Raw genomic sequence first — 26,993 nt, forward strand, 5'->3', positions numbered from 1 at the left:
TAATAAGGACACTACTAAAATATTATTATTTTCAAATTTAAGGATAAGTTGTGGGAGGATAAAGAGTTAGAAGGAAAAATGAAGTTGGAGTATTATAATGAGGTGATCAATCCCAATCTCAAAAACCAAAATTATCTTTTTGTCTTGACCAATGCCTAGACGAAAATGAACATGGCTAATATTAGAACTAATTCTCATCACTAATATTAGAACTAATTCTCATGAGCTTCAAAGTGAGATTGAGCGTTGGTATACTCCCAAGGCACCTTGGGATGAAAGACTTTGCCACCTTTGCAATACTAAGAGGGTTAAAGATGAAAAGCTCTTTCTCTTAGATTTTCTAGTCTTACCCACATCCATTCTAATTTTTTAAATCTTTCCCACACTATCAGCCTTCTTAACTTATTATGTCGGCAAAACTACGGTGATCTAGATACCATGAATGTCTATTAATCTCTTACTTTGTTAAGGTTAGATAGAACATTATGGTCTTAGTGGATGTTAATCAAATTGTGGATATTTTTTTGTTTATATTATGATTTAATAAATTATTAATTGATTTGGTGAATATATAACCTATTCAATAAACGTTGTTTGACATTTGGGTTAAGTCATATAAATTAAATGACTAGGAAACATTGATAATCACTAATCTATAATAAGCATCAAAAACTTATTTCATTATACATATCATGTTCTTGAAATTAAAAAATTATAAAAACTAACTAAATTATATTATTATTATTGATTATAAAAAAGAATTAATATAAAATGTGAACATATTTAGAAAAAAATGGAAAATATTTTTAACCATGAAGAATTTTTCTTGCTTTGCCATAGAGATTTTTAATTTGTAAATAGGCTTTGTTACGCTATCATAGACCAATATCATTGTTTATCAATACCACATGTACAAAAAACCATAACTCACTTCATATGACATTTATGCATATCAGATTTTTTTAATTAATCAATTTAATTAAAAAGGGAAAATGACATAACTACTTTGGAGATAAATTTCAACCTTTGATTTGTGTATATACTATGAATATTCTAGAATATTATGTGAAGGTTAAATCCCTACTATCCACCTAATAATTATTGATAATCAAATTAAATATATGAAAGCTCTATTCCAAAACAAACCTTTGTATCACGATTATGGGCAATTATTGTACTAGTGCAATCAATAAATTAAGATTCTTGATCATTGTTATACTGGTACAATCATATAAATTAAAATAACAGTCTAAGTAATGGACCAAATGATTTGGGAATTTGACAAAACAATTTATAAATTAAGATTCTTGATCATTGTTATATCAGTACAATCATATAAATTAAAATAGCAGTCTAAGTAATGGACCAAATGATTTGGGAATTTGACAAAACAATTTCTACCAAAATTGTGATTTATTGTTGTTTAAAATGCATTTTTGAACACATAAATGGATTGACACCCTTAAAAACCCAGGAGACACTTACAATTTGTAGATTAAACAAATTAAACTTAGGATTCTTAAAAATATCTACCCAATTTTGGGCGAAATTAACTAAAAAAGTATCTGACATTTAGTTTATTAGTTAGACTTAACATCAATTAAATTTTTAGTAAATCACTATAAGCATCAAAACACTTATAACCTCGTGATACATTTTATAGTGCAAAACATCAAAAATCATACAAAATTAGCTAAATTATAACTTATTTTAAATTAATAATAATAATAATAAAATTAATATCGAATTAAACATATACATATCTTAAAAAACATGCAACAAAATTTTTAAATATGGAGATTTACCCTATTTATCATGAATAGATTTTGTTACAATATTATGGCTCAATACCATGGCCTACTAATACTACATGTTTAAAAAAACTTATATTTATATATTACACATTTATATAACATTTTTCAAATAATCAATTTAATTAAAAAAATAGAAGCATATAACTATTTTAATATAAATTTCTTATTATTAAAAATATTTTAAAATATTAATTAGAAGTTAAAAGTCTCTCATTTATTTAATAATTATTGAAAATCAAATAATTAAAAAAAATATAGGCGAAAATATAAATTATTTTGCAAAGCACCCCATAAATTATAAAAATGGTTAATGTCAAACTCGAACAACTTTTGCAACCCAAAGCTGATAATTAGGAGGTATTTTTTTTTACTAATCATAAACTAATCCGCCGTACTCCAAATACTGCGGCCCCAAGGTGCCGCGACGAATCGTAAGGACCAGGAAAGTACCAAACTTCGACTTTAAATTTAAGTAGTCCGCACATTTTTGAGAAATCTCATTTCAAATATTAAAGTGATAAGTTTCGGTTAATAGTGTAAGTGTTTTTATTTTTATTTTCACTTCAAAATATATATATATATATATATATATATATATATTTAAACAATTGAAAAACCTAAAACTGTATGTCGACCTGATTTGGCTATAACTAGCTATTAAATTGGACTTTGATAATTGATATTCTCATTCCGATAACTTTATTGTTCTCTTCAGTGTTGCACTAAATATTTAGTCTCCTATGTTGATGGTAAGGAATTCAACAAAATTGGGTTCAAATGGTGATGGTGGATGAAGACCATCGTTTGTTTCTTATAAGTGAGAGTAAATACTAAGTGGCAATCACAAATGCTAGAGGAAGGGTACAATGTTGCCATATAAATTATACACATTGTATTGAAATAACTGGTTGTTATAAATATAATTGCATTAATGATTTGGCCATACTCTTATTTTTTAACATTTTTAGGCCGATAGGCCTTCCCTTTGGAACAGACTTTCGTCGTCCCTTTTTCTCCCGTGCTGACACGTGGACAGTAATGCCATCGATGGGTTTCTCCCTTCCCTTTGTCTCCCGTGCTTCTTTTCTTTGAGAGATTAACCCCTGGCATTCTTTAGACGAGAATGTACATCTAACATCTGTGCACAGTTTTTTTAGGGCCGCTCTCTACTGACATCTGTGCACATTTCGTGATATTCGTCACGCTTTTCCTCCTTCAGTTACTCGTCATGGCCTTCATCCTTCAGTTACGGGCGGAACATGGCCTTCATTTCTGTTATGGGCGGAGGGTTGTTATCGGCGGAGAGCTCGAGAACCATCGTCCTCATTGTTACAAGTAAACGAGTCTATGTTGTTACAGGTAAACGCTTTGCTGATATCTCCTTCACTGTCTACTGTGAGATTGTCCTGAGACTTACGGGAACTCTATGGTTATCCCCAGACCTGCGTTATCCCAATACGTATCTTGTTAACTGGGATCTCTCTTGGTAATCGAAAAATATAACGATTTAAACCCCAAATGATGATGACCATGATGAGGTGTGTAACTAACAGGTACCCAGATGCGCCTGGAATTTGGACCGAGGAGCAGGTGCAAGCCTGGAAACCCATTGTCAATGGCGTCCATGAGAAAGGGGGCATTTTCTTCTGTCAGATTTGGCACACTGGAAGGGCTTCCCATGTGGGTAAGTATCTATGCTCTGCATTACATTGCTATCCATTAATTCCTTTCATGTACCCACTTGACAGATCTGTGTGGAGTGAGTTCTGTTGATTTGTTTCCAAAGCATGATTCCCACTATATTAATAATAGCACTGTATGTTGGGGTTCATTTGGCCATGGCATCTCATAATGAAAATTGGGTAGCGACAACTCTTAATTCTTGCCCTAATAAATTTGCATTAGATCAGTTTTTTTGAACAATTGCTGTCAGTTTCTTTGAATAGAAATGGCTGAGTGGGTCTATGAAATGCAGATTATCAACCCAATGGCCAGGCTCCCATTTCATCAACAGATAGAAAAATATCGGGACAGATTTTGTTACCCAACGGCAAAGATGTTGCAAATTATTCCACTCCTCGAGCTCTAAAAACAGAGGAGATTCCTCGGATTATTAATGACTTTCGTCTTGCTGCCAGAAATGCTATTAAAGCAGGTGAATGTTCTTTAATAAATCGCAAATTTGGCATTTAGATATTTGCACACATAGTACACAGGCTGTAGGAAAAATCTTTATCCAAGAAAGAATTCGAATATTTTCTTAATAGGTCACAGGGCTGTTTTCTTCCTCGGAAGGCAAATAAATAGGGAAGTGTGGTATTTTTCCATTCATAGTTTTGATGACATTGTGGCAGGTTTTGATGGTGTGGAAATTCATGGTGCTCATGGATACCTTCTTGATCAATTTATGAAAGACAGCATTAATAACAGAGCAGATCAGTATGGTGGGACACTTGAGAACCGGTGCAGGTTTCCTCTGGAGGTTGTTGAAGCAGTGGCAAATGAAATTGGAGCAGAGCGAGTGGGAATACGGCTCTCTCCATTTGCACAATATCTAGAATCCAGTGACTAAGATCCTGAGGCGCTGGTGCTTTACATGGCCGAAGCCTTAAATAAATACAATATCCTGTATGCCCACTATGTAGAGCCCAGACTGGTAACTTCATTTGAACCTGTTGCAACAAACAAGAGTCTGCTTCTAATGAGGAAGGCGTTCAAGGGGTCATTCTTGGTTGCAGGGGGTTATGACAGAGAAGATGGAAATGCAGCAATTGCAAGCAGCAAGGCTGATCTTGTAGTTTACGGTCGAATTTTTCTGGCCAACCCAGATTTGCCTAGAAGATTCGAGTTAAATGCCCCTCTCAACAAATACAACAGGAACACTTTTTACATACCTGATCCTGTAGTTGGCTACACAGACTATCCATTCCTGGAGTGAACTTTCCATGGATATAAACTTCAATCACATCCTCCAAAAGAAACCCCACCCTCATTGCTATTATTTAGGTTAGAGAGGGGCTCTTCAATACAATTCTGAAAACCCATCTGTATTTTCAGTACTGGTTTCCTTCTCATTCATGTGGTATATTGATATCTACCTTCAGTAGTTATTTCTAGATGAAGATATTTAGCTATTGTACTTTTATTTTTTTAAATAAATATTTTTGATACAAAATTTGTAAGTGTTTATTATTTGTTTCTTTCATGTTGAAATCTATATTGAGTAATGCTGTTCTAATATGGACGGTTTTTAGTTATTGTTTTTTTTCAAATAAATTAGGTTGATATAAAATTTTCCAGTAGTTGTTGCAAACTTTTCATCTCAAAATCAAAATGTGAATATCTAATAAGCATCAAATTCAAATTATACAGGGAGAGATAGATTTGAATAGCTATATACTTTATCCATTAAAAAAATCATATAAATAATATTAGTACCAAACTCTGTTGTTTTGTTCTCGTTTTGTTAAGATCTATTTATGCAATTCATGGAATTACAGTGTTTAAATTTCTCTTCATAATTTACAGTGGTTATATTCTCCACAGAGTTTTGTATGGCTGTGAATGTAATCAGTAAATAGGTTGGGCGTTTTCCTTTTCCTTGTAGTATACATATATGCATTTTGGTATTTTATGGCTAAACACTTGGTTTGAAATAGTTCTGCAACCAAATCTTGCATGTACGGCATGTAAATAATTCCATTTCTGAAATCACAAAGGAATCTTGTCTGTGCAACGAATATGCATACAGTTTTTAGACTAGATCAAGAGCCTACTACGGACCAATACCCTACTTTTACGTTCTACCATTTTAGTTTACACACGCATTAATCAAATCAGCTGAAGTATTCCCTCTGGCATTGGACAATTGTGGACTCTCAACAAGTTTCTGACCAGTCACAACAATATATCAGGGACTATCCTAGTGGAACTTACTAACTTATCCTCACTGTCGTGGCTTTCTCTTTATCACAATATGTTGCATGGGGAGCTTCCAAGAACGATAATATCATGGAAAGGTCTTTCTCAGCTTAACCTTGCCAACAACAAGATCACATGATCAATTACTGCGTCACTTGGGTTGTTGCCTGTTCTTAACAGCCTTAACCTCTCAAACAATTTGCTTTCAGGGGAAATACCCCTTGAATTAGATAACCTCAAGTTGAGCTTTCTTAATGTGTCTGGCAACCACTTGTCTGGCTCTGTCCCTGTTGGTTACAATAATCTGGCATATAGACATAGGGTATTGATTTCGGTTATTGTTGTGGCCTAAGAGTAATCTTTATCTATATGCATTTTCATTCTGTAATATGGGACTCTTATGCAGGCCCACGGTTTTCTGATTGTTGTTACTTTTGTGATAATGAGCAGACGTTAATGTCCAGTGTAAAGATAATGGTTTCTTTGACTGGAATTGTTGTGTAAAATTCTTCTCTGTTGTGGAATCAGGGATGGGTGCTACTTTGAACGCAGGCAAACCCAAGAAGGGTTCGATAGTAGCAGTATTTGGCCTGGGGGCTGTTGGGCTTGCTGTAAGTACTAATAACAAGTGCCCTCTTTATGTTCCACTGTATGCATATTAGTATATGTTGCAGTTTTAAAGTCCTCAAACCTTTTTCTAGGGACTATTCTGTTCACTTCCCCTACCTGCATTTTCATTGGGACCAATATGATGAGGGTAGAGTTTAATTATATGTTAGCCTTCTGACCCGAGTTTAACTACGCAGGCTTGTGAAGGTGCAAGAATTGCAGGAGCTGCTCGAATAATTTGAATCGATTTCAATAATGAGAGATATGAACGAGGTAATTGTATATTTCCCACTTCCATTATTGGAAAATCTGTGTACATATGTTGATATGTTGACTTGTAGAATTGCCTTTTTAACCCTTTCTTGTAATCTTTCCTTTCTCAGCAAAACAATTTGGAGTAACGAAATTTATAAACCCTAAAGAGTACGAAAAACCTATTCAGCAGGTACGTTGACTGCCCAAAATGATCATCAAACTCTCTCCCAGATCAGAGTATTGGTTGCTTTTGACTAGTGTGGTACTTTAGTACTTAGGTGGGGGAGATTTTAAGTTTTCGCATGGAGTGCACTCATTCACCATCCATTCAAAGCAGTGTAGACTCTTAATTTCCAAACACTTATAAAAAATGTTTACAGGTAATTGTGGAAAAAACTGATGGAGGGGTGGACTGCAGCGTCGAATGCACAGGGAGTATTGAGGCCATGGTTCAAGCTTTGGAATGCTGCCACGATGTACTAGCTCTTGGTTTCCTTTGGTTTAAGATACATCAATCATTTCAATTCTAAGCTGTAGCTTTAAAGTTTAAACTGATTGCTTCGATTTAATTAAGAAAATGCAGGCAATGCATATGTTTGATATCAGAGTTCTGTTTTTGCAGGGTTGGGGTGTAGCCGTTTTAACAGGGGTCCCTCGTTCAGACGCAATCTTTAAAACGAATCCTGTAAACTTTCTGAGCGAGAAAACGTTGAAAGGAACCTTCTTTGGAAATTATAAGCCTCGTACTGATTTGCCAGGCCTTGTAGAGATGTATTTGAATGGGGTAAGGCTTCATAACATAGTTGTAACAGCTTATTCAAACCATAATTGTAGATAATACTGTGTGGTCATATTTCCCAGTTGTTTTTTTTTTTGTCCGTACCATGACGGGAGCAATCTATGCTTATCATATCTAATTAGAGTTATAATTACGGTTTTAATCTTTCCTTCCTTGATTGTTAAATTTGCAGGAGCTTGAACTAGATAAATTTGTTACAGACAAGGTTTCTTTTGCTGACATCAACAAGGTATTTGATCACATGCTTAAAGGAGAGGGTCTGAGAACTGTAATTAAAGTCATCCAGGATTAGTGACAAATATGAACACAGTTGGAATATCTCCAATGTTATGAAGGCATGCTAAACTATTTCAAACTGTTATGTGATTAATGTCGTGGATTTTATGTGTAACTATGGTATGCAATTAAAGTCCTGAAAGCATGTAAACAGTTATAAAAATTTTAGGGTAAGTATGATGTTTAAGTTTTGACACTGCTTCCAAAACAGCCATCCAAAAGGTCATTACTATAATAGCTTGATTAGAAATAGATTGAATGAGAAGGTCCAGATGGGGTATTCAATCATCTCCATCCATCTGTTCTGCATCCTTAGTGCTTACTTGAACAATATATCAGCCTTCATATTTATCCCTTGCAGACATGCTGAAAAGATAATGACATGGAATTTTTCCTTGCTTCTCTGATTCCGTCCAATGATGGGCCAGCTGCAAATTTTCCTGATTGAAATTTCCATTTGACCTCTCTGCAATGTGTTTGGAATCTCTTATCACCTGTAGACAATTTAAACCTTTCTCTATTGCTATTTTCAGAATCTACCAAAAAGCATAAAGTTCTGCTCTGTTGTTTGATCCATCTCCTACAGCTCTGCTTTGAAACTGATCTCGTAATTGTCTCTTAAAGTAATGCCTCATGATCCACAATAGCTGGGATTACCTTGACAAGCCTCGTTGAAATATCTCCACACTATTGTTATATATATATATATATATATATAGATATATATATATATATATATATATATATAGATATATATATATATATATATATATATATATATATATATATATATTCAATCAATTAGTTTTGAGTATTTGCTTTCTAGATTGTTACCGTGACAAATCTAGGGTAATCCCTGACAAATTATGCTTGGGGCTATAATTGTGGAGCCATTGAGTGCAGAATTGATGCGTAGATCCTGTGGCAAGAGAGATCTGAACTGTGCAGGGCGATTGAAGTAGGAAAAGTGTCCAGGTTACAGATGTAGCGGCGAAGAGTGGCCAACAATGGGGTGGCACTAAAACTACTTATGTGATAGATACGGAAGAAGAAACTCATCACAATTTCGAAAGTATTCATATTTGCAATTTAAAATGTAAATTCTTCTGATTCCTTTTTCAAGAAAACAGTGGTAATTTATAGATTGTGTTTCTTTGTTTACATTAATGATAAAAGATCCAGACGAAATTCCCTGAAGGCTTGTTCTTTTTCAGGGTTTGAGTGAAAAATGTCGCTGCGTATGTATCCTACTTATGGAAAAGGGTATAAACAGTTTTGGGGCAGCAAAGATTTCTCCAGAGAAAATTCCAAGAAACTGAAATCATTTTAATTGAATTTGAAATTGTAGAAACCTTGAACCCCTTTCTTGGTTTGAAATCAAAGTTGAAGATGATTGGTCTGAGTAGAAGGAAAACGAGTGTATGGGAGTATGGGAGTGTAGAAGGAAAAATATCTGGAGACACAGATTATGTGAGGAAGCAAAACACAAAGATGGTCTAAAACTATTGTTAGAATTGGATATCAAAGAAACCTGTTAACCTATTGCGAATGAGTGATGCATAAGCAGTGTTAAGTGGGGGCAATTGGTGTGTGACCAATGTTCTGTGTGAACTGGCGATCATTGGGAGTTGTTATCTGGAGACACAGATTAAAGTATAACTGAAAATTTTGGTTGAGACTATTTCCATTTTTGGAAAGCCAAATTGTAAAATGCCCTTTAAAGGAAGGATGTGTAGGGATTGCAGAAATTTCCAGAATCAAATTCTTGATGTAAATTTTTAAAAATTCATCTTATATTAAAGGTTTCTAATTTTTTTGAGAGCGCTCTTTCTTCTTTTTAAACCCCTTAAAGGTGGGGTGGGGATGTAAGATATATATTTTATTTGTAGAAATTCAGACAAGTAAATAGAACATTTAAAATATTTGCACTGTTTTGCCTCTTAAAATGCTTGAAAATGAAAGTTTGAATTGTAGCTTGGACAGAGCATAGATTAATAAGTGCTAAAAGCTTGCTTTGAGGGCCAGAGAAATACATATTGTTTTGAATGGTGGGTTTGCCAAAATGGAATCTAAAACCACTATATTTGAGGACTTAAGTATGTAAAACAAAATACTTTGAAAAATACAATACATGAATTTAAAATCGGTTTCAAAATTTTAATAATGTTAATGTTTTAGTTCTACTGTCAACCAATAATGTAAGTGATTTGTTTTAACATTTGCAAATCACAAATTTCTCCACTTTTCATTTACCATGTACAACGTTGTAATTTACTTTTCATTTAGAAAAAAAATCGTCTATTGAACCTATTTAGCTTTAAGTATGAACGCGTTCTACACTTACTATATTAATATGAATGGTTTGGTTTTGGTTTTGTTCTTCTAATATCAAATGTACTGGTACAGGATGGTCAACGTGGTTATTGCCTTCGTCACTACTTACCTTTATATATGCTTGACTATCTATAGAACTTTCTTCCTTTCACTAATCCTAAGGATGGTCAACGTGGTTATTGCCTTCGTCACTACTTGCCTTTATATATGCTTGACTATCTATAGAACTTTCTTCCTTTCACTAATCCTATCGGCCTCTCTTTGTACCTTTTGGGACAATTGCTAGTATATTTGTTTTTGTCAAATTTGAAATTACAAGTTTGAGTTGTGTAATTTATACAATTTAGGTATTCTAGAGGTTTTTAGGGTGCTGAATACATTTATAAAGTAAAAAAAACTTATTTTAAACAACCAAAAATTATAATCTCACATACAATTGTATCACCCAGATTCCAACCTCAAAACCCCAAAACACAAAATAATTAGAGAACATGGTTGATTTGTGTTTATGATCTCATGTTGTTGCAGTCCTTGCTAAAACCTATGCAACTTCGGTAACAATATTCTTGGGACATGTGCTTCTATGTAGACCATTTGTTTGTAATGACTATACAAGATGATACAAGTGATATTGCATTCCATTTGGATGTACATCAATTGGATGTTTGTATACTTTATTTATTATAAATTAGTTTACTAGCACAACCACACTAGTAAATGTGGTTGATATATGCCTATCGGTATCATATTTATAAGCCAATTGACGTATACAAGGTGAAAAATGTCACATGTCAACCACATTTACTAATGTTGTTATGTCAGTTGACAACCAATATGTGTGGGGCGAATTCATTAACCATGGTTGAAGAGGGTTGATAAGTTTAATCATGGTTGACAAGGTTGACCAATTTTGAAGAGGGTTGATCGAGGTTGGCCATGGTCAACTATTAATGTGACGATGTATTCATGTTACATGAATCTAACAATGTTACATTGTTAGATTAATGTTGACCATGATTGATGTTTTTTTTTCTCCATAAGACTGCGCTAATTTATATTACAAAAAACCAAAATTACATCCAATTTTACAAAAGGGCCGTGGCCTCGCATCTCCGAAGAGATTTTCCCATGATTAGCCATTCAGAGCAACACTGGTGCAAAAAGGGACCAGTTTCTTCCTTCCGACATAACCAACATTTAAATCGACACAACAGGCTTTTGAGCCAACACAGTGGACATATAACTTGACACGATGGACCCATAACTTGACATAGTTGACACGTAGACTGACATTGTAGACACATAAACCTTCACGGTGGACATTGACCCCATAACAGACAAACAAAGTAAGCAGAAAGAGATGGACCGAGAGTAGCGTTCCTGGCCGTGAGAACAGAGAGGCTTCTGAGCTAATCCTCATCAGTAGTGTGAGGCTCATCCGTCGCTAAACCTTTGAGCTTCTTATCTTCCTCCGCGTCTGGGCGCATCATCCTCTGAGCCGGCTCACTGGGGCCGGCCTCTTCAGCTTGAGTGGGTCGCCTCATATCAACTCTGGGAACCTGCATATCCACCCTTGGCACTGTCAGGTCGTCCCTTGGCCCCCGGAGGTCGCTGCAATGCTCCACAGTGACTGAAACGATGAGCGTATTATTCTCCAGCGTGCAGGGGATGCGATATCTGACGGCTGGATGCTCCCTGTGACCGCAATCCAGGATTTCTCCCCTGCCTCTTTCATTTCTACGGCCAACTGTTCTGCTCGGACTTCTGTTCTGCTCAGAAGTAATTTCCACTGAGGAGGAGGGCGAAATGGCGGGCCTCTGAGTAGCAGAGCGACCCCTAGAACCGCCGCGTCGACTGCTCATCCTGAGCCTCTCAATTGGCATCCTTCGACTGCCTCCCGTAACAGTTTCCCTCTGAGAAAGCTTACACCTTGCCAGAGAATGTTCTGTCTCTGCCAGAATTTGCTCAAGCCGCTTGGAAGAATGCGGGAATGCAACATGGGGTTCGAACTTATTGAGCTCCATTCTCCCTGTCCGATGCTGCGCATTGAATGGCGCCTGAACCAGACTTGACATCCCAAGAAAATCTCCTTCCGCATTGAATGGCGCTTGAGCCAGACTTAACCTCCCGATGGCTTCACCCTCCGTCACAGTAAATGCATCAGCGTGCTGGTATATGGTGGCTCGTCCGGGCTGACAGCTGCCCATGTGACGAGCCACCTGCCGCTCATACGTCAAAGACACCCGCATCCGGGGGACCATGATTGATGTTACATTAACGTTAATGTTAATTATACATTAATGTTACAAAAATGGTTACATTAATGGCTGAAGTTGGTTGATGGGGTTGCCCATTTTTGGTCAAGGCAGATTGTGATTGACCTTAGTTGACCATGATTGACAATGATTACTATGGCTGACTAGGGATTAAGAGGAAATATTATGGTTGACCTTGGTCTATCATGATTGACTGTTATTACTTTGTTACATTAATGTTGACCATGGTTGATGCTAAATTAATGTTAATCTTCATTTGACTTAGTTACCGGAGAATCCACAGTAAGAACCATTTTCTGCCAACGTTTCAAATCCCAACCGGGATCCATCATTAGGACAACTTGAATGTTTGATAGAAGAGGAGCTTAATTGAGAGATTAAATAGTAATGAGGAGAGTAAATTAAGATGAATGTCGGCTCTCTTTTTTGAATAATAATAATTTTTTTTTTTTTTGAGATGTTGGCTCTCTTTTTAATGATGAGTTAATTAATTGATTTAAATTAATATAAATTATCATAATTAAAAATTAATATTAATATTAATTTTAATTAATTAATTTTAATGTTTTAATAATTAGTTACTTTTAATTTAATATGATAATTATTATTAATATTAATTGTAATTATTATTATTACAATAATGGTACTCGTTGGATGATAATTATTATTATTATTAATTGTAATTATTATCTTCTCAAAAGTATGCATAATGGGTACTCGTTGGATGCAGAATTTAAATCCGCATCCAATGAATGTCTACACTTGAAATTTGAGTAAACTTATAAGGAGATAAGCCAAAAATACAATGAAAAAAATAGTTTTCTTCTTTTCCCTCCAAAATTCATAACTATTATTTTATTATTTTTCCTTAGGAGGCCACTTTTAAGTTGAAATTTCCTATAATGCTAGTGCTTTGGTGAATATATCTTCTATATCTTCTCAAGTAGGACAATGTGTTAGATGAATAACTTTGGCCTCTATATAATGTTGAATCAAGTGATACTTCGTGTTGATGTGCTTGCTTTGATCATGAAACTTTGGATTCTTGGCCAACTGAATTGCAAAAGAATTATCGACAAATAAAGGAGTTGAATCTTTCTGCTTCTCCTGCAAGTCTTCAAGTATCTTGTGAAGCCAAATGATTTATTTTGTGGCTTGAGCTGCTGCAACATATTCAGCTTTAGTGGTAGAATCAGGAGGTACATATTCCTTGTGTGACCTCCAACAATGGTTGTTGATCCAAGGTTCATCAAATAACCAAAGGTAGATACCCCATTCTCTTTATCACCATCAAAGTTTGAGTCTAAATATGCAGTGAGTTGGAAATCTGCAACTTTGGAGTATTTGATGCCAAAAGTTTGAGTGCCCTTCAAGTATTTCAACACTCTCTTTGTTGCATTCCAATGACCTTTATAGGGTTTATGCATGAACCTAGAAAGTATCCCTACAACAAAATTAATGTAAGGTCTAGTAGTGGTTAAAAAAATTAAACTTCCAACAAGTTGCATGTACTATGTTGGATCATCAAATGCACTTCCTTCAGTAAAAGTAAGTTTCAAATTATGCTCCATAGGTGTAGAAACAAGATTACAATCCTGCATCCAAAATCTGTTCAAAATCTATCCAACATACTTCTTCTGAGAAATAAAAATATGCTTGGGTTGTTGATCAACTTCAATTCCTAAATAATAATGAAACAAACCTAAATCTGACATGTCAAAATTTTTCTACAGCTCCCTTTTAATAGACGTTATATAATAATTATCATTGTTCCCTATAATCATCAAATCATTAACATAGACAACTAGATATACAACATATTTTCCAATATTCTTGACAAATAAAGTTGCATCATATAGGTTAAAATTTTTGTAATTCAGCTTAAGGAGGTGTTCAGTTAATTTTTCATACTAAGCATTAGATGCTTGTTTCAGTCCATATAATTCCTTTACCAATTTTCATACCTTATTTTCTTTGTCTTTGACAACAAAACCCTCAGGCTGAAACATGTAGACATCCTCTTTCAAATATCCATTCAAAAATGTTGTTTTCACATCCATATGATGTATCTTCCATCCTTTTTGTGTTGCAAGAGAAAACAAAGTTCTGATTGTGCCCCATTTTGTTGTAGGAGAAAAAGTCTTTGTATAATCAACACCTTCCTTCTAATCATAGCCTTTAGGTACACGTCTGGCATTGTATTTTTCAAGTGAACCATGTCCTTTATACTTGAATTTATTGACCCATTTACAACCAATAGGTTCGATGCTAGTAGGAGGATCCACCAACCTCCATGTGCTATTTTTTTATAAGGGCATCATATTATTTCTTCATTGCATCCTTCCATTCATCACAATTGGCAGCTTCTTCAAAATAAATAGGTTCACTAATTGTGGAATAATTATATTCACAATCATGAGAAACATCACTTTTAGGAGAGTTTCGTGTCTCATAATCATCATATTTGCTTGGAATTTTGCGAATGCGAGTGGATCTTCTCAAGATCGTTGAAGTGGTTGTGAGGGTTGCTCATCTTGAAGTACATGTTCTTCATGAACACTTTCTGACTATACAGAAACAACATTATCTTCCAATTTTTCCTCAGTGGAAAGACCTTCATGAATTAAAGATGGAAAACCCACAGATTGATTCAGAATGGGAACCCCCCCTTTAGTATGTGGAACTATATTTTCAGATTCAAAATAAAATTTCTTGGATGTAAATTTCTTTAAGTGAGCAAGTTGTCAATCAATAGCGGAGAAATATTTTGCATATTCTAAAAAAATGACATCTCTAGAAAGAATAATTTTTTTGTTTTCTTCATCATATAACTTGTATGCTTTTGAAGTACTTAAATATCCCAGAAAAATACACTTTTGACTTTTGGCATCTAATTTGTTTCTTTAATGCTTCGGAATAAGTGCATAACAAGTAGATCCAAAAACTTTAAAATGTTGAACTGTTGGTAACCTGTTGTACCAAAGTGAATATGGTGATTTGTTGTTGATGACAGAAGGACATCTATTTTTAATGTAGGCTGCACAAAGTACTTCTTCTCTGCAAAACATTATGGAAAACCCACATACTGATCTAGAATGGGAACCCCCCCTTCAATATGTGGAACTGTATTTTCATATTCAAAATAAAATTTCTTGGATGTAAATTTCTCTAAGTGAGCAAGTTGTCGATCAACAATGGAGAAATATTTTGCGGATTATAAAAAATGACATCTCTGGAAAGAATAAATTTTATGTTTTCTTCATCATATAATCTATATGCTTTTGAAGTACTGGAATAACCCAGAAAAATACACTTTCAACTTCTAGCATTTAATTTGTTTCTTTGATGCTTAGGAGTAAGTGCATATCAAGTAGATCCAAAAACTTTAAAATGATGAACTGCTGGTAACCTGTTGTACCAAAGTTCATATGGTAATTTGTTGTTGATGATAGAAGAAGGACATCTATTTTTAATGTAGGCTGAACAGAGTACCGTTTCTCCCCAAAACGTTAACTTTACATTTTTGAAAAACATCATTGATCTAACCATGTTAAGCAAAGTCCTATTCATCCTTTCTACGACACCATTTTGTTGTGGATTATATGAAATAATAGTTTGGTGTTTGATGTCGTTATCTCTTAAATATTTTTCAAAATATTTAGAAGTATATTCACCTCCACTATCTATCCGTAATGTACCAATATTCTGTTGAATTTCATTTTTAACCATAATATGAATGTTTTAAACATATCAAAAACTTGTGACTTTTCTTTCAAAAGATAAACCCAACACATCCTCAAATAGTCATCAATAAAGGTGAGTATATATTTATTTCCATTGACAGTTGGTAAAGGCATAGGTCCACATAAATCTCAATGTATGAGACATCATTTTCTGGAATATCTAGAAACAAAACTATGAAATGGTTGTTTAAAATGTTTTCCCAAAATGCAAGCATCACATGGTGAGAGCTTTCTTGGAATAGTAGGGAGACCTTTAATGCCTTTCTCTTTCATAATTCTAATGATGTTATAGTTGATGTGACCAAATCATGTATGCCATAATAAAATAGAAGGCAAAAGATTATTTTACTGCACTAATAGAGCTGAATTTGTAGCAAATTGTGTAGTAGATAGAGTACTATTTAATTTCAACAGTGTACCTATTTCAACACTAGTCATAATTACTGAATTATCACTTGCTCTACGGATTTCAATAATGCTATCAAAAATATGGATTGAATGTCCCTGCTGTCTTATATGAATGAGAGACATTAAGTTCCTCTGAAATTGTGGTATATAAAAAACATCCTTTAAAACATAATTTGCTAAATGTGAAATATTTAATCTAATTGATCCAATTCCTGGTGGTTTAACTTCAGATTTATCAGCAAAATATACAACACCATCAACATTATCACTGAAACTTTCAAAAGGATCTTTCTGGAATGTCATATGACAGTTAACACCTGAATCTAAAATCCAACTATCTTCCCATGAAGAAAATGCAATATTAAAAACATTATCAATGTTGAAATTGCAGTGAGCAACTATATAATGAGAAAATTCATTTGTTTTACTTTTGTTAGAAGGTGGTTTCTTTGTCTTGTCATTACTTGGCTCTTTCTTTTCATTATTAATCTTCTCCCAAGGAACCCTGCAATTAACTAAACTATGACCATTTTTCCACATCTATACCATCTAATATTTGGTTTATTAGATTGAAAATTCTTCAATGTCTGGTCATTTTGTTGTCCATCACCTTGATTGTTGTTATTGTTGCCCCCCCGCCTCTAAATTTTCTTCTTCCTTGACCTCTAGGATTCTTGCCACCTTTGGTAGATTCACCTTGTGATTTATGTTCCTTTTGTGCATGGCACAAGGTTTCTATATTTGAATTAGAAACTAACTCTTTCTTCCCAAACTCCTTTTCTCATTTTGCAATTTTATTCACTAGTTTATCAAAAGTAATGTCCTTTAGTTTTCCACTAGCTTGGAGAGATTCCAAGTAGTGAGAATATGCAGGGTGTAGGGCCTTGATGAAGGCAATTAATTGTAAGTCTACTTTAACACTTGTGGCTTCTATGTCATGGAAAATAGCTTTAATTTTAGAAGCTAATCTCATTAGATCATTGTCCTTCATGTCCAAATTAAATAACTTCAATAACAACTGAATAATCTCTAATTCTGAATGTGAATCATAGATTTCCTTTAAAATGTCTAATGCTTCATATTTTGTCTTACAGGAATGAATGCATATGATTACCTCTTCTAAGAATGATGTTGTAATCATAACATAGGATTTATTGTTCTTGACTTCGCAGATGGCACGTTGTTTTTCATCATTTGGAGGTTCTGGTGCAATTTCTTTATCATCTCTGTCCTTTTTGCCTTGGCAAACATCTTGCCACAAATCATTAAAAATCAATGCACTCTTGATTTTTGTTATCCATTCTAATTAATTTTCTTTCCTAGAAAGGACAACTCCAACTAACAAAATTATGGAAGTAATCTCTAAAAAAAAAAATAATAATTCTGATGAACTGCAAAAAATTGTATGAAAATATATCACCATCCGTAAAATAAATAATAATAATAATAATAATAATAATAATAATAAATAAAAATAAAAAATAAAAAATAAAAAATTGAAAGTACCCTAGTATTTTGATCAACGGTCCATGGGAAAAACCTTCGCAACAACAATTTAATGAATATCAAGTAAAGCTCCATTAGTTAACAATGATACAAACGTTAAAATTTTACGTCAAATAACAAATTTTGTAACCAGATATTGGTGGGAACAATCAAATGAAATGAATGTTGATGCCAATTCAATCAGCAGTCTAGATCGGGTTTGATGGATCCAATGGTGTACGACGACACAAAATTTGTCGTATGTTAGCAATACGAGTGGTCCCGGGGACGGTTTCAAGAAAATGGATGATTGATTAATCAACAGCTCCAATTAATTATGGGGGCACTCTCCCAGGTTTCAAAATCCACCAACAGTGATGTTGTAAATCGCCTGACACACGGTCAACCCACTCATTAATTCGCTGCACCATCCACGTCGCCAAGGCACACAATCACATATCATTGACATGCCAATGGAGTTTAAAATAGGCTCAATGGATCATTACTCTGACGCTTCTAAACCTCGTCGCTCTGATACCACTATATAGGCCCATTGAACTCCGCAATGAACCATTATTTTATTAACTGAAATCATTCAACATTTATACAAACAAAGGAAAGTTACCAGATCACAACCGACTAGTAGTTTTGCTAACTATAAAACAAAGATATCTAAACTAATAATGTACAATATCCTGAAGGATTAGTTAACAATAAATTTTATATATGGTGCATGGGTAGCTATAAGTTCGTGTATAATTGAGCTATCAAATTTATACAACCTGTATTATCACAATGACAATATTTTTCGGTGCAATAATAATTGTGCTTCATGCAGGTTATTTGACCATCTTGCCTCCAACATGCACCATTATACGTCTCCACAATGTTGTTAGGATCACAAAATATTGAGAGAAGTGGTGGTGTCTAAAGACATCGTTGCTTAGACAAATTAACATGGAGTTTTTTCGCCTTTAAATAGACTACATTAGAGATAAATACCATGGACAAAACCATGGATTCTCAGAAAGACCCAAAGGTCAAAGCCAATAACTTGACACTCAAGTTTACTCGAACCTAACTATATCAAATATTAATAATTATTTTTAAATTTATTAATGATTATTTTTAAATTTAAATATTATTTTAAATAATTTGAACAAATGAAATAATATTACATTACATAATATTTTACACCACTACTATAATAAATTATAGAACCTCTCTCAACACAATAATTTATATAATTCAAAATTAAAAACACATTTAAAAACTAATAATAATAATATAAGTTCATATAGACAATCCTCTAAATACCTAATCCACCCCACCTAGAAAAAAATAATAATAATTAATTAATTAATTAACAACATAAAATGATATTATTGAACCGAGAGGCTCATTCTACAACCCAATATGATGTGTAACTCTGTCTGTTCGTCATCAAAGTTGAAATTTTGCTCATGTTGTCCCAAATAAAAGTTCTAAAAAAAAAAAAATTAAATAACTATACAAAATATTTAAATAATGTTGGTTCATAAAAAAAATTGCACATGAAGAAATTGGATCCCTCTCAGCTCATGTTAGATTTGTATTTCAGATGGATCTATGCTGATATCTAGAACATGCCAACCCTCTAAGTTATTCACAAGTTCTGAATTTTGTAATGATACACATGTATCTTCATACTCCAAAATTAATAAAAAAAATTGGTTGAGTGATTTGGAGTTTTATTGTGCCATTGAGAGTTTAATTTTTATTTGCATGAGAAATGTTTGAAGAAATGTCTCTACCATTTGGAGTTTTATTGTGCCATTGAGGGTTTAATATTTATTTGCATGAGAAATGTTTGAAGAAATGTCTCTACCATAACAATCTTGTTGTTCAAGCTGAGCCATTTTATTATAATTCAGTGGGGTACAACAAAGTATGGAGTGACTGCACTTGGGCTTGCCAAAGGCAAGCTAAACAAGTCCCACTGTAATATTCTTAAGGGAGGATTAATGCACACAAAAAGTTTACACACATAACTGAACACCCATAAATTTTCCAAAAATTGAGCCAAGCTGAGCCATTTTATTATGGATTGACTGCACTTGGGCTTGCCAAAGGCAAGCTAAACAAGTCCCAAGTGAAGAAAACAATGCCCTGTATGATGTGAAGACAATTCTCCTTCAAACTCTGCATTGACTTTGGAAAAATGAATGGTTGACTTTGGAAAATTGAATTGTTCGTTGAGCCTAGAGGCTCATTCTACAACCCAATATGATGTGTAACCATGTGTCATCAAAGTTGAAATTTTGCTCATATCCGCCCAAATAAAAATTTTAAAAAATTAAATAACTATACAAAATATTTAAATAATGTCGATCCATAAAAAAATTTACACTGAAGAAATTGGATCCCTCTCAACTCATGTTAAATCCATATTTCCAATAAATCTATCCTAATTTATATAAACAATACATCATAAAATAATATTATTTATATAAACAATATACCATTACAAGTTTTATCACTATCTATTCTAAAATATATTTCTTTATCACTACCTATACTAAAATATATTTCTTAACCTATAATAACTTTACCTACAAAATTTACATAGTGATTTACAATCATAACATATGAATGGCACCTTAAAATTTTTATTTTTATATCATAATTAAAATTAGTTTTCAAAATAATTCGAAACAAACTTCAAAAGTTATATTATGCCAGGGAACAAATCAATTATCACAAATTTAAAATTTTCCAAAAATATTATATTTACCAATATACCATTTACACCTTTGCCATCTTTACCATACATACATTCTTGAACATAACTTCAAACCCTTATTTCAGTCAAATGCGGCTCACCACAGCTTTCTTCCCAGAAAAGGGGTAGCCTGAATGTCTGCAAAGCCGCCCGCAATGTGCGCTATCCTCACAATCACTAATGAATTTCAGGCTATGTAAAAAATCTCCTCCATCCCACTGTATGCATAGGATACACACGGCTTCAATTGCAGCGGTAAGCCAAATGGTTGGCTGCTCTACAAACAATTACTCTCTTCACCTACTTGGCGAAGGATTGTTGGAACTTGCTCTGATATCACTCTTAAAGATAGAGCAGCAAATCACACGGTTGGATAAGTTAAATACTCCAATAATTTAGACAAATAGTACACAATAAAGTTGTTGGTTTATAAATTGGAATTTATTAAAATTTGAATTGATTAAGAATGGAAACTTGGAAAATGATTTTGGGATGTTGTTAGGATCACAAAACACTTAGTTTTTAAGTGGTGGTGTCACTGTGTGGTGTTTAAAGATATTATTAATGGGATTCTATTTTTCACTGAGACAAATTAACATGGAGTTTTTGGGTTTTTAAATAGGTTATATTACGGAAAGAAAGAAAGAAAATTATTTTAACGTCCATGAAGCTAAAGATAGTCTATGGGATAGATTGTTTCTTCATTTACTTGATGTATTCAACGTTTTTTCTTGTGAAGCCTCACAATAAATGCTCCCATCTTCTCGACAAACCCCTCCCTAAATAGATTATCCCAAGAGCTAGCTGCCAGCATATCTGCATAACTTTCCCTGTTGTCTTTGAAGGCTTCACATTCTAAAATGAAATGCTTTTCCATTTCCACTTTTCTAGAAGAACAAAAAATGCATTGTGATGACCCCGCAGAATGTAAATATTGGAATTTTACGGTGGTAAAAGACAGAATTGGAAGACTGTTTTTTTTAAAAACAAAAATTTTAATCATATTATTTTATCATTTTGAATTAAATATATATTAAAAAGAAATATATACTTCTTGAAATGCTGGCAACTTCTGAAAGGAAGATGTGAAGAGGGAATCAGTTGTGAAAACTGCACAAAACTACCTTCCCTAACTGGAAAGGCCTCCAAGGAAATGGGAAGAGAGAGACAAAAATTCTGTGCTATAAGGACAGACAGAAAAAATAAATAAATAAATAAATAAATAAAAATAAAAAATAAAAAATGGTTAAGTCTGGTAAGGACCAAATAACCAGACACAAGTTGCATGTATCTTGTTGAGGGCTTTGGGCCTGCAAAATAGCTCGGGGGGAGATTCCAGTCTTGGCGACGGATCTCATGGTTGGGTGGTCAAGAGCAACAAAGGATACAGGTGAACTTTTGTAACGCATCTACAGCCCAGGCGGACCAGGTAAGTAGAAGCTTCTGGAGAAATTATTTCAATGGTGAATATACTTCCATGATGTTAATGTCAACTGAAAGTTACAGTAGCCTAAGTATAGTAGAAAAGTTGTGAAATTATTTGAAATATACATTTCCTTTATCGTTATTATACATGCTGTAATGTTATCTGCTCAAAACAAATATTACAGTAATTCTGCTATGGTTATTGGTACTTCAAAACACAAAAACAGAGGTCAAATATCCCTGTATAGAATACTGAGGAATTAATTTACATATTTAAAGGAAATAAATAAGTTTTCGTTGACCATGAGTCTGTTCATCTTAGCAGAGAGTAAAATAGTGGGTCCCGAGCTGGGGATTACCAGAACTGTGGTAGGAAAAACCCCCTGGAACTAATAACCTTAACGGCTACAGTGTGAATGTTCATTAAAGAAATTCAGAAGACCAGACGAGATTACATCATGTATGACAGTTTGCACAAACTGTAGAACAAACATATATATAACATAAGCAAAACAAAAAAAAAATACACAGAGACAGAGATAATGAATAGACAGTAAAGGCGTGAGAAATCTTAAGGAAGGTTCGAGAAAGCCACGAACCAGACCCTAACAGTATCGTTAGATAATAAACAACAAAGTTGCAAAACGCATGTTTCACCATAGTCAAGGTAGCAAAGTGCGACAGCGGTAAGGAAATCTACCGTCGAAAACAACTGCACATTTATTTTCAATAATAAACAAAACCCTTCTATCATAATCATTACATTTCGATAGTAAGGTACCCTAGCAGTTCGAAGAAGCACAATAGTCGAAGCAGAACAAAAAGCCTACATTTGTTTCTTTAAAGACAATGGCAATTCCGCCGTATCATAGAATCATGAGAACATGTATATATATGACAGTAATGATATTATAAAACACATGAATTACTTCAGAAAGGCGAGTTTAGTCTGTTATTAACTTTCCAGAGAAACCCCGAAAATAAATTTACATTTACAGAGTCGAGCAATCATTCCAGAGAACGACGAACTCGAAATATAACATTATTATTCATTGAAAAAAAAACAGAGAGGTTCCATATTCCACGACCCGGTCTAACTAGTAGTCTTTACTACTCTGTTACCAAATAATTACAACTGGGTAATGGTTTATAAATTACAAAAGAAAGGAAACCGAGATAATTTAACTGCGGGGACTGCCAAGGCACCTCCCGCTTGAAGGAACTGACTGTTCCTCACAATCCCAACAGGGCAAGCCGAGACAACGGAGTCTGAGATTATGAAAAAAAACCATGAGTAGCCTCGGAGGCAAGCCTCAAGGACCCTGTCCTGGGTAACTCTGGTCAAGATATGGAAATCTGAAAACCAGTAAAAGGAAAACGAGTATGTATAAATCTCGAAGCCGCAACAGTCGAAAGGGAAAACCCCAAACATCGCACCTAGGAATCAATCGAGCATGAAATTGCTTACCTACTATGCGGCGATGAAGGTTGGGTTGCCGAGGGCCCAACATCCTGCATATTGGAAGATTTCATTACCGTAGCAACCACCTTCAAGCACCAGAGAAATACGAGAACTATTAATACACATATAAAATCAATGGAGAAGCCTGTAGAAAAGAATACCATAATAGGAGAATCAGAAATTCAACTGTAACAAAATGCCATCACCTGCGTGGGTTAATCCCGGGAGAATGAATAAGTAACTCTTGTGTAGCGGATGAACCTCGGTGGAGGAGTGAATGGAAAATATCCCCTGTGCGCGAAGAATACAAGCCAAACCTGGGAGCGGCGCCAGGTCCAAATGAACTGGGTGAAGACTCAAACCGCTTAATACGAACCCTAAAACCCTCCGACAAACCTCCACCCTCAGATCTAGATCGATTGATCCACTCCGTTGAAATGAGGCGGGAACCAAAGGCGCGAGGAATGAGGGTACGGGACCCTGTCTGTTCACATGGTCGAGCAGGAAAGGCAGGCCAGTTGTACAGTGGAGCATTAAACAACTGTCCTTAAAACTTAATACAGTTCAATAACTCATCGCCGGATTGTTACTCCGGTCACAACGTAAACATGCCAGCGCCTTATCCGGTTGCCAAGTATCATATCCGATGCATACATCCCAAAAACATTAATACTGACATTCGATTAGATTGTCGTTGGTTCGAACATTCCTTAATGAGGTTAATAGTCCGAGTAGACTGGATGACATGGCAGAGTGTGTGCGAATTAAGGAATATGGTAAGTTGAGTAGGTAGAGATTAAAAAAATAAAAATAAAAATTATTTATATATATATGTTAAGGGTAGGATCGTGACAAATTGGTACCAGAGCGAGGTTACAATACTATGACCTCTGGGAGAATATGTAAACAAGCAATGTACAGTTAACCATCTTATTGTATTTGTAAGAAGGACAACTAATATGACTAACTCCTCTTCTGGTTCTATTTCTTAGGTTGAGACAAAAGAAAACAACAACAAATAGACAATAGGCAGTAATCGTGATTATGCAGAGAGCTGGCAGCGCTCCGCATAGATCGATAGCAGGTCAGGAACCTGCAGTAAATCCTAGGGATAACCCAGAGCTATGGGTATAGCTTGGCGAGGAGACACGTAGCACGAACCTTGCAATCCTAGAGATGGTCCAGGAACTGAAGAATGAGATGGCACGATTACAAGAGGATAATGCACGACTGACGGTGGAACAAGAAAGAATTTTGAAGAGTTTGTCTGACAGGCAGAACCCACCACTAGCTAATCCGAGCGCGAAACAACAGAGGATGACAGAAGAACGAAACTATCAAACAGAGCCTGAAAAATCAGAAGAGGGGGAGGACCACTCTGACAATGCATCCGAACAGCAGACTTCAAAACGTCAAAGAGTGGAGCTACAGGGAGAATTTCGAAAAATTAAACCCCCACACTTTGATGGGGAGTAGGAAGAAGCGGCTGAAGCATGGCTAATTAACATGAACAAATATTTTCAGTTGTATGAATATGACCACAACCTGAAGGCACGATTGGCCATCTTTCAGTTACAAGGTAAAGCAACCCTATGGTGGGAGGAAGTTAAGATCGTCAAGGGGGTAAGCGAACGGACCATAACATGGGAGAAGTTTCAGAAATACTTCAAAGAAAGATATCTAACCGAGCGCTTCTATGATGAAAAAGCAAGGGAATTCCACGATTTACGGTTGGGACAACAGACTATGGATGAGTTTATCAACTGTTTTACCTCCCTATTTCGCTATGTTCCCTATATTAAAGAAGAAAAAGCCAAGGTGAAAAGATTTGTTAGTAGTTTACCTCTATACATACGAGAAAGGATTGAGTTTGACAATCCTAGGACGATGGATGAAGCTATCCGCAAGGCTAGAATCTGCTACCAGCAGAATAAACAGAAAGGAGATGCTCCAAACAAAAGATGGAATGAAAAAAGAGGTAATAAAATAGTTGGGAACAGTAAAGGAAGTCGCAGCAGTGGAGGTAATGGAATTAGTAAAGGGCAGAACAACAGAACTATACAAAGAGGTTCACTCAGGTCCAAGCCAATTAGTGAATCTAGAGTGAGTGAACAGCCTGTCAGGCTGGAGGGCGAAGGAATGGCCAGACCCCCAGTTCAATGCTGGGGTTGTGGAGGACCACACTACGTCAAAAATTGCCCGCAGCGGAAGGGAACTGATCAGATATCTCAGATCCATGAGGCATCGACCGTTGGCGATGTGGGACATAGCGTACCAAGGATTAACGCAGCCCTGGACGACCGTCAGGCGAAATACCAGCCGACCATGGTGGAATTTGAAGGTAAAATTTCAGATCTTTCCATAGCTGTTCTAATTGATCCAGGAGCTACTTTAAGTTATATTAGCCCAAAGATAGTAGAACAATGTAAGCTACAACCTGAAAAATTCAAGAATCCATGGCTGGTACAACTAGCTACGGGGGCCAAGAGACGAGTCTTGGCAAAAATTAATAACTGCCCTTTAACCATAGCGGGACAGCCAATAGTGGCAGATTTGAATGTGCTTCCTCTTGGTTCATATGATGTTCTGATCGGGATGGATTGGCTAGAAAAGCATTGGTCACTAGTAAACTGCAAAACGAAAACCATTTATTACAAAGATGACTTTGGAGAGAAGCAGGAAATGCAAGGAATTAAGCGCCCAGTGCAGATCCAGCCGATCACTGCATCCCAACTAGCTAAATGTATCAGAAAAAGATGTCAAATTTATGCCATTCAGGTAGGCTATGCAAATTCAAAGGATAAAACAACCACGCTGGAAAACATTCCCGTAATACAAGAATTTGCGGATGTTTTTCCAGAGGAGATACCCGGGCTACCACCTAAAAGGGATATAGACTTTACCATCGAATTGACACCAGGGGCAGCACGAGTGTCGCGGACACCTTATAGAATGAGCGTACCTGAATTGACAGAATTAAAAATGCAACTATAAGAGCTGCTAGACAAAAATTATATTCGCCCCAGTGTATCTCCATGGGGAGCTCCAGTGTTATTTGTCAAGAAAAAAGACGGAACTCTTCGAATGTGTATAGATTATCGTCAGCTGAACAAGCTCACAATCAAAAATAAATATCCTTTACCTTAGATTGATGAACTTTTCGATCAAGTGAAGGGTGCAATAGTGTTCTCTAAGATCGATTTGCAATCAGGTTACCACCAGATTAGGATTAAGGAGGAAGATATCGCTAAAACAACTTTCAGAACACGGTATGGGCACTACGAGTTTGTAGTGCTACCTTTTGGGTTGACCAACGCACCCGCCACCTTTATGCGTTTAATGAACAACGTGTTTCATCGATTCTTGGATAAATTTGTGCTGATATTCATCGATGATATTCTGATATACTCTCGTTCTAAGGAGGA

At 35.1% G+C, this 26,993-nt stretch overlaps 1 protein-coding gene and 1 pseudogene across 2 annotated transcripts; both read left to right on the plus strand.

Annotated features, from left to right (window-relative positions):
• The first annotated feature begins 3,319 nt into the window (after positions 1-3,319).
• On the plus strand, positions 3,320-4,870 carry LOC149140445 (12-oxophytodienoate reductase 1-like; annotated as a pseudogene). Its single transcript, XR_016264398.1, has 3 exons — positions 3,320-3,498; positions 3,790-3,969; positions 4,169-4,870. The product of XR_016264398.1 is annotated as a 12-oxophytodienoate reductase 1-like (transcript).
• A 1,942-nt stretch (positions 4,871-6,812) lies between these two features.
• On the plus strand, positions 6,813-7,511 carry LOC149140446 (alcohol dehydrogenase 1-like). The gene is made up of 2 exons (XM_089449834.1): positions 6,813-7,075; positions 7,222-7,511. Exons 1-2 carry the CDS (start codon positions 7,046-7,048, stop codon positions 7,435-7,437), a joined length of 246 nt encoding a protein of 81 aa, XP_089305960.1. The 5' UTR covers positions 6,813-7,045; the 3' UTR covers positions 7,438-7,511.
• Positions 7,512-26,993: the final 19,482 nt, after the last annotated feature.

This window comes from Pinus tabuliformis, chromosome X, assembly GCF_031772625.1.
Source record: "Pinus tabuliformis cultivar Carrire ecotype Pingquan chromosome X, CPIR1, whole genome shotgun sequence".
NCBI lineage: Eukaryota > Viridiplantae > Streptophyta > Pinopsida > Pinales > Pinaceae > Pinus > Pinus tabuliformis.

Coding starts and splice junctions, on each gene's coding strand:
- LOC149140446 (XM_089449834.1), top strand. CDS start 7,046: ATGGTTCAAGCTTTGGAATGCTGCCACGAT. Junction 7,076..7,221: donor CTTTGGAATGCTGCCACGAT/GTACTAGCTCTT, acceptor CTGTTTTTGCAG/GGTTGGGGTGTAGCCGTTTT.